General features: G+C 42.4%; 1 protein-coding gene across 1 annotated transcript; it reads left to right on the forward strand.

Moving 5' to 3' along the window:
- Positions 1-1247: 1247 nt before the first annotated feature.
- On the forward strand, positions 1248-9071 carry sms (spermine synthase). Its single transcript, XM_076750397.1, has 10 exons — positions 1248-1468; positions 3488-3608; positions 4659-4746; positions 5237-5477; positions 5587-5741; positions 5840-5929; positions 6115-6229; positions 6508-6587; positions 7593-7708; positions 7847-9071. Exons 1-10 carry the CDS (start codon positions 1423-1425, stop codon positions 7875-7877), a joined length of 1083 nt encoding a protein of 360 aa, XP_076606512.1. The 5' UTR covers positions 1248-1422; the 3' UTR covers positions 7878-9071.
- The last annotated feature ends 185 nt before the right edge of the window (positions 9072-9256 follow it).

The raw sequence follows: 9256 nt of genomic DNA on the forward strand, positions 1-9256 counted from the left end.
CAATCTTAATGACCTGCTGAAACTATGGTATACCTGTACCGCACAGCTACATATCTGCAGAAGGAAACAGCTTGCTGAGCTCTTTGAGTGAACAGATAACCATAGAAATGATGTGCTGCTTAGACACTCAGCTCCACAAAGTGCATCTAATGTAGACTAATTTTGTATTACCAGTTTTTCCTCATATGTTCCAATATGCAAAAGAAAATCTGTAAAGCTGCCGCACAGTTAGTGCATGACATGCTTTACTTCTGGCCTCTATGAGCCCTCATTCCTCCCTGTCCCTCTTGGCTAAGGTGTGTCAACATTATTTCCATGTCAGAAACCTGTCAGTGAGAAAATAATTCAGGTGCAATAACTCCTCCATTTTGAGTATCATGTTTCCTTAATCATGTGATTAAAACACACAGCCTACAGGCATCTTTGTGTGACTGTGTGTAGGTTCAGTTAAGGCCTCGTTTTTGAATTAGCTCATCAACATAAACTTCCTCAGCATTATAAGCAGACAGGAGGACTAAATCATCAGCTTATAGATGGTTAATAAGACTATTCCCAACCATTCATCCAGTATTACATTCTTTTAACTCATTAGAAAGACCAGACTGAAGAAAAAAGGGTTACAGTAGTCCACCTTGTTTTGACCCCACTGGCCACTGTGGTGCAGATATAGACATCTAGCTTGATGTGAATACAAGTGCAAGATCTTCATCAGATATGGGGAACCCCTCACCTTTGTGGTTTAACAAACATTTCATCATGATTAATTTGGTCAAAGCTATGGCTGCATAAATATTGTAGTGCTATGTCTTATATCGTTTACATCCCCACCACTTCCTTCAGTGTATATATACACAAATCTAAGCTGAATGTAAGTAGCCATGATCTATTCTTGAAGTCTATCCAGCAGAATTCATTCTAATGCTTTGGAAAGTATACAACTCTACATAGCAAATACTGGCAATTTTAAATAGAAGTGCTGTTTTTGCAGCTTCATAAAACACAGGGACACTAAAAAAATAAAAAATAAAGTCCTTCCAAATGTTGCTGTACATTTTTCTCCCTGGTTCTGGATCAAATTTCCCAGTAAAAAAAATAAAAAATACAAACCATGTGGTCTATGTAAAGTCATAAGTCTATGTAAATTCTAGAATGTAAATGCGTATGTAAGAGAAACGAGATGAATTCTTCTCTCTCTGAACGGGAACGCTCCATTCCGCACAGCGCGCGGAGGAGGATTTCTCTCTCGTCGCACATTTGTCTCTCTGCTCGGTCACCGTATCGCCGTTGACACCGCAGTAGCCACGCCTGGTTGAGAGTAGTGGGTAGTGGTAGCAGCAGTGGTAGCAGGGCCCTCCCTCTGTCTCTGCAGATAAATAATCGCAGCCTGCCTATCCCAGGCATGGATGACGGTTGCACTCAGACATGGCACTGCGACATTATACTCTCGACTTCAGCCTCTCTACGGCAGGTAAGACGAGTCCGACGACCGGCTGAATACACTCAGTGCATTCAGGTTACAGGCACTGCATCAGGGCTGCATGCTAGCTAGCTGGCTAGCCTGCTACCATCAACCTGCTAGTCTGTCACTGCCCTTCAAAACAGTAAGGCTGTATTGATTTGGATGAAACATGGCTGATAGAGGTATATTCACACATGTTTTTCACAAGCCGGGGTTCAAAGCTGAAGGCCACTGGAGATGAAATGTGTGATTTTAATGTCATGTGCATGGTCGTGTGTTAGACGTTACACTTTTTTTGAACTCTATTCAGTCCCATTGCTCTGGATAGCGGTTCAGTACCGCTCTGGCTAACAATGTGAATAAAGTATGTTCAATCCAGCGCGGTCGCACAGGAAGTGGCGCGACTTCGGCCATTTCTGTAGTTTTATAAGTGGAAATCGAATACGTAAAGGCTGTGGAAGAAGAAGAAGCAGCGTTCATGTATCCTTATGTAAAAGTACTGTGAAAATACTTATACTTAAGTAAAATTAGCTATGTATTATTACCTAACTGTATATTATGTATTTGTTTATTAAAGGTGTCTCTCCATATATGAATATATTTACATACATATATATACAAATTTATATGTGTGTATGTATATATGTGTGTGTGTGTGTGTGTGTGTGTGTTGTGTGTGTGTGTGTGTGTGTGTGTGTGTGTGTGTATTGTTATACCAAAATCTATTTAGTATTTCAGACTCTTCTAAATAGCCACAGTTTGTCTTGACAACAGCTTTGCACATTGTTGGCATTCTCTCAAGGACGCTCATGAGGTATTTGCCTGGAGTGGTTTTCAGTTAACAGGTGTGCCTTGTCAAGAGTTAATTAGGGCAAATTCTTGCCTTTCTAACATGTTTAAGACCATCATTTTTGTTGCACACAGGTAGTTTATACAGCTAACGGCCCTGTTCGACCACTGTAGTAATCCATATCATGAGAACCACTCAGTTAAGTAAAGAGTCAAGTCAAATTCGACTTTATTTGTCCCCAGAGAGGCTATTGGTGGTGCAGCAGTAAAACAGTAATAACACACAATGTCACACAGTATCCAAAAAACACATGAGGCGATACAATCCAACATATAATGAGAAGCAAAAACATGGAGTACTATTACAATGAAAGCAAAGCAATATTTACCGAGTGTGGTTTGGCTGACATTACCTGTTACTATCAGAGGAAGGTGGTGAAATAGCTGAGGGTGTGAAGGAGTGTTTGCATCTATTGGTTTTGGCTGCTGGATGTATGAGCAGGAACTTGAAGGCAAAGTCTGATACTCGAGGTGCAGTGGGTGGATGTAGTCAGTTTATCTGTGTGTACTGGTTCTTATATTGATCACACAGACTTTTCTGTGAAGCACCTGTGATACTTATCAATTATTCTGCTCAAGTCCTGACCGTCAGTTTTAGTGTCGGCAGGGTTGGATTGATGATATGTAAAGTCGATACACATATCCTTGGTTTTAAAGTTGGCAGCCTCAGAAGTCCCAGTTAACAGCGCCTCAGATTAGAGCTCCATATAAGTGCTTCACACAGGTCAAGTGGCAGACACATCCCAACATCAGCTGTTCAGAGGAGATGTCTTGAATTAGACCTTCATGGTCAAAATGCTGCAGAGAAAACACGACTGAGGGAGACCAAGGCTGCGTGAGGGTGAGAAGGAGCGTGATGGAGTGCTGCATCAGGTGACCTGACCTCCACAGTCACCTGACAAAAAAAACCTTGAGATGTTTGGGGTGATCTGAAGAGTGAATGGAAAGCAGCCAATAATGGCTCAGTGCATATTTCAAGACTGTTAAAAACCCTTCCAGGTGATACCTCATGAAGCCGGCTGAGAGGATGCTGAGTTGAATTATTACTTGTAAAGCAATCTTTTTATGTTGTCACGCTACAAGTTTTATGTAAGTGAAGGATCAGAGCCCTTCTTTCACCGCTGATGCAGAGAACGATGAAAGGGAGCAGATCGTTATTTTCTGTCTTTCTCTTCTCAGCTGACTCTGCCTCAACAGTTCCTGGTCTGCTGTCCATATTTCATGAGCAGGAAATGACAGAGACTGTCCATGACACAAATGGACACGGATACCTTGCTACTCTCGTAGGCAAGAATGGCCGGTAAGAACAACATGTTTGTCCTTAGCTGCCATATTGTTTGTGACAAACAAAAGCTTGGTGTCTTCTTTGGTCTGTGGATGCAGAAATTTCCAGAAACGTCTCAGATTCATGTTGTTCATTACACGATATTAGGTCCATATTTTGCAAAAATGCGCACATTAGCTTTAAATGCTGCTCCATGCAATGTGGATGTTAAATTGGAAATGAGTGTTATCCATTGACACCATTGTTTGCTTCCATGTGAAAATGTCAAGCGAGACTACATACAGCGTCTTTTGTTTCCCGTGTAGAACCCTGTAGTGCCTGTTCTTGTTGGGCAGAGTGCTCTTTGTGGCATGTGGTTAATAGTGACGCTGTACTCTCTGGAGAGAGCAGCTCTGCTGTCACAGGAAGTTTGGGGGGGTTTATGCGAGAACAAACAAGATGCTGGAGATTGGCTTTTGATTTGATAATCAGAACTGCGCAACATCATTTTTTGGGCTGGCTTGAGCGAACCCAGCAACCCAATCCAGAACTTTGGTGTCTCCCAAAGTAAACACATTGATAATCTCGCCAGGCGAAGTCAGATCTGGTTTAAGTAGTTGAAATAACTCCATCACTTGACTAATAAACAGGCACAAGACAAGAGGACATCCTGACGGAGACCCACGCAGACGAGCAGAGGTCTTCTGAAGTATCTGGGTTATGTGTTCCACATGCAGCTCAGTGACAGTTTGCTGTCAGGGCCCCACTGAACGGGTTTAGGCTGGCCTGACTTGACTCACAGCTTACTGATGTTGTGCAATGGGAATAAACCCCCACAGGAACAACACAGCAATGTTATTTGGGTGTCATTAAGACTGTTAAGCACATAGTGTGCATACTGGTGCTCAGCAGGGAGGTGGATTATGCTACAGGAGCGCTGTAGTGGATGTATTGAAACTTTCCAAACAAACCATTTGCAGCCACCTTTTCAGCAGCAGTTTGAGCTTTTTTGGATGGAGTGTCAATCAATCAATAAAATGTTCCACGTAGTTCACTGCTTTGCTCTCTTCACCGCTCTCTTGTCAGGCTCGCCGTTCTGCGTGTGCACTCCCATGGGTTGGTCACCATTGATCTGCAGTGTTACGAAGAGGATAACATTGCACAGCTAGACAATGTAGGTGATTTAAAGACACAGTACTTCATCCATTTACACACAGGAAGTGCCGTGGTGCAGCGCTTGTCATGTGATGTTGCTCACTTTTAAGCAGGTCAAGGGATCCGATAATGTTTTTGTGTTTTTTTTTTGTTTTTTTTAAATCGCTCATAAAATTTAATTTTACAACTTTTTACCTGCACACATCGTCAACCACTTTGTACAGTATTTCCTGGAGACATAAAGATCTGTGCCAAGGAGCAACAACCAACATTATTGCCTGCACATGTTATCAACTTGCCACAGACGCCCAAACACACACTTTCCCATACACGGCACATTCAGCTGCCCTTTAGAAATGCAACTGCGGTGGAGCACCGGCAGAAAGCGCAGTGAAACGATGCGGCTGCTGCATTTTTCGTCGCCTGTGATTTGGTGCCGATGTAGCACTATAAAATATGTTGATGAAAATGTTTGTGTATTTATACTTTTATGCTATTTTTCTCCACAGCTTTTAAATGCACTGGAAAAGGAGCTAAAGGTTCTCTTAAATGGCAATATTACAAGGATTAAAAGGCTCCCAGCCCTCGTACGAGGAGCGAAGGTTGACCGATACTGGCCCACAGCTGACGGCAGACTGATTGAGTATGACATTGACCGGGTGGTGTACGAAGAAGATTCTGCATACCAAAACATAAAAATATTGCACTCGCAGCAGTTTGGGAATATCCTCGTACTCAATGGAGACATTAGTAAGTGAATGCAACACTGCAGTGCATGGCGTGTTTGGCAGTTTAGCTCCATTGCTTGATGGTAAAAAAGTTTTTGTGTGTGTGTGTAAATGACTCGTTTCCCTTGCAGACCTGGCTGAGAGTGATTTGGCCTACACCCAAGCCATCATAGGTAGCGGCAAAGAGAATTACGCTGGAAAAGAGGTGCTGATATTAGGAGGAGGTGATGGAGGCATCCTCGCCGAGGTGGTCAAACAAAAGCCAAAGATGATCACCATGTTGGAGATATCCTTTATTTTGCATTCTGTGTCAGGACTTTGTTTTTTTTTTCCTGAATGTGTGTAATCTGCTCCTGATTGGTCGTTCCTTAACAGCGTGTGCACATTGACCAGAAGGTGATAGACGGGTGCAAAACGCACATGAGAGAAACCTGCGGCAATATCCTCGACAGCCTGAACGGAGACTGTTACCAAGTGAGTGCTGAATACACGCTCGTCTGTTATTGCCATGAAATCTTCACTGAGCCTAACGTTCGTGATCCTGAATAACTGGCTTCAAGAAGCTGGCAGCGTCAGAGGTGCGGTGTCCATGTTTGCTAGCTAAATGACGGAATGCCAAGAGGACAATGAGTGGACTGTCTTTGTCTCTTGTATTGCAGATACTAGTCCAGGACTGTGTCCCCGTGCTGAAGAAGTACGTCCAGGAAGGAAGGACGTTTGATTACGTAATTAATGACCTCACTGCAATCCCAATATCTACGGAGCCAGAAGAAGGTTTCTGTATTTTTTATATAACATTTGGTCTTAAAATGCCTCAAACTCAGATTACATAAAGCATAAACAAGCATATTCCTACATAACACCTCCTGCTGCATGAGACCGCATACATACTGCTTACCTTTACACTTATTGCAAGTGCTTTAAGAAGGAAAAGGGGGTTTGTCCAGTCTGTCTGACAGACACTTTGTCTATATTGTCCTGGGTGTTGCCTTTAAGCAGCACAGAGGTGTTATTACAACGTATGTCTGAACCTGTCTAACTGCTTGTTGTAGACTCGACATGGGAGTTCCTGCGTCTCATCTTAGATCTGTCAATAAAAGTCCTGCATCCCTCTGGGAAGTATTTCACACAGGTGAGTCTTGTCCTTTTAGGAAATACTGTGCAAACTGTCAACGTTGGGCTCGTTTATACGTCCGTACACGTGCTGTGTTTGTTCAGTCTCTGAGATAATTATAGGTCAGACATTTGCTTGCAGGAAGTATTTCAAGGAAGGAGTTAATGGCTTTGTTATTGGAAGGATGAAATACTTCTTAGATCTAAGCTGAATTCAGTTTCAAATTGTCAGACAGGAATGTTTGATGGTTTGAGAAATCATGTCCCATTCTCATGGATGTAATATCTCAGGAACGCCTCGAGGGGATTTGTGTAATTCACTCGAACTCAAGGTTGAACTGATTAGATTTCTGCTGTCAAAGATCAGTGACCTCATAAAACACATTTTTGGCCGTAACTCAAGAATCCATGTGCTAATTATGACAAAATTCCACGCAAATGTCTCGTAGGATCAAATGATGACGACATTTTCTATCCAACAGGTTAAAGGTCAGCTTCACTGGGACATTGTAATGTTATACAAAAACACTTTTCTGGCCGACTGTGACCATATTTCACATTTGGTCAGATCCTGACCTGGTGACACTAATCTTAGGTGTCCACTTTGAAACTGTGCTGATTTTAGAGATTTTCTGTGAACATGTGTGTGAAGCATCAACATTTTACAACTGGTAGCATCTTTGCAGCATCATCCTTATTTGAGTCATTGTAGTCCACCATAAGCTCATTGGTTCTGCTGAAATTTGGCTTCAGCTGATTGTCGTTGCACCATGTGATGAAGCTCTCTATCGGTCCTCTGCACTCCTCTGGAAAAATCGTCTCTAAGTGAGGATGGCATGTTTCTCACTGGTGATTATTCTCTGGAATCACACATGTCAATAGAGTGAGAACTTCAATTTGGCTTCAGTCTTCACTGCACCTATTATACAAGTCTGGGCAGATGTGGATGGAAATGCAAATTGACTGGTTTGGTGGAAACACAACCGCGAGGCAGTGATTCCAGTTTTCTGCCTCTGCTCATCAGGGTAACAGCGTGAACCTGACAGAGGCACTGAGTCTGTATGAGGAACAGCTGGGAAGGCTCTCGTGTCCCGTGGACTTCTCCAAAGAGGTGGTGTGTGTGCCCTCCTACTCAGAGCTGTATCCTTTCCATCAGAGGTGTTTAACAGGTTGTCATGCAGGAAAAATCCCCCCAAAATGTTTATGTTGAGTGTTATTTGGTTGTTACTTAAACAAGTAAAGGCAACGCTGTACATGTCCTTAATTGCACTTTGTCAGATGGGTTTTCTACACCGTATGGAAGAAGTAGAGACCTCCAGTTTCCTCTGCTTGAATGCCCAGCGGCTGGAATGTTAATGCTCCTCCCGTTTCTGCTGTAGCCTTGAGGCTGTGTTCAGACTGAACATGACATGAAAATTAGAGGTCACATTGGATGAATGCATTGTTTTGGAGGCTTTGAAATGTAAAAAAAAAAAGAAAAAAGAAAAAAGGAGTCAGTCTGGAGAAATAGAACATTGACACAAAAATGATTGCGGCGTTCCTGCAATATAAAGAGTAGTTCATACGTCTAAGGCATATTTCACACACATGGCGGTCTGGATGGCTGGCATGAGTGAGTTACTGCTCACTGACCACAGCTCACATCTGTACTGTAATTGGCTGGTTTTGGTTAACAAGCAGGAACTTCAAAACACTCCAGCGGTCAAGTTAGTGCGAATAAATCACGATGTTTGTGTTCAGTCTGGATGCAGCTTAAGGGGCACAATGACAGTTTTATTCTCCCCTCTCCATTAATCCCGTTCTCCCCGAATCTTCCCTCTCTTTCTTCCAGTTTTAGTTGTGTTTTACCATCGTTTGCTACAACGGATCAGTTGTATTCGTTCGTGTTGATTTGGAATGTCCATTTGCATGTACTCTGAAGGAACTGTTAGATGTTTCAACAGTGCTTTGATACACTGATAATGTGGTGTAACTGCTCTTACAACAAGCTTGTTCTTTAGGGTTTTTTTTTTTTTTCTTTGAGTTATGAGCTCAGATTGTGCGATAGGGCAGTTTGTAGGCTCAGCACAGCCGAGTTGAATTGCTTTTAAGCTCTGTTTTTGTTACTGCCTCACTAATGTGATTTGATTCTTTCAGGTTGTATCAAGACAATGTGACCGTGTCCAGTGAGACTGAAGTGTTTGAGTCCAAATGTGTTTTTAAAAGGGAAACGATTCCACCACTTTAATGCCACCTCTGTGCTTGTGCTGTTCACGTGTCATGTTTTATTAGCACCTTTGGTTTCTCCTGATATGTTTTAAGTTTTTTAAGACCGTATTAGGTGCATGTAAAGGACGGTGAATGTAGCTTGCATATACAGTACACAGCACGTTTACACGTGATCAACCCTGTGGGACTGAGTTACATTTATTTATTCAATATGATTTCACCAAATGCTGTTCTGTCCCACGTGAGATAATTTTTTGTGACCATCTACAATTAAAGTGTTTTTGGGGGAAGATGTTTTGGGTTTTTTTTTTTTTTTCCAAACATTTTAGAAAGCATGTCTGTATAAACCGAGAAGGAAAACAATGCAGGCTGACTTCAGTGCTCCGCCTGAACTCTGCATGGTCTGATAAATCACCGTGTTGGTGCTGTGGAGGAAGTTAGCCTTTCCAGTGTGGTTAGAGGGTCTATTTTAACTGAAAT

This window comes from Chaetodon auriga, chromosome 15 (assembly GCF_051107435.1).
Source record: "Chaetodon auriga isolate fChaAug3 chromosome 15, fChaAug3.hap1, whole genome shotgun sequence".
Lineage (NCBI taxonomy): Eukaryota > Metazoa > Chordata > Actinopteri > Chaetodontiformes > Chaetodontidae > Chaetodon > Chaetodon auriga.

What these genes read in the sequence shown, in the direction of transcription:
- sms (XM_076750397.1), top strand. Translation starts at nt 1,423, where the DNA reads ATGGCACTGCGACATTATACTCTCGACTTCAGCCTCTCTACGGCAG. An exon ending in CGTACTCAATGGAGACATTA is followed by an intron (nt 5,478 to 5,586) that starts GTAAGTGAATGC and finishes TTTCCCTTGCAG; the next exon opens with ACCTGGCTGAGAGTGATTTG. An exon ending in ATCTACGGAGCCAGAAGAAG is followed by an intron (nt 6,230 to 6,507) that starts GTTTCTGTATTT and finishes TGCTTGTTGTAG; the next exon opens with ACTCGACATGGGAGTTCCTG.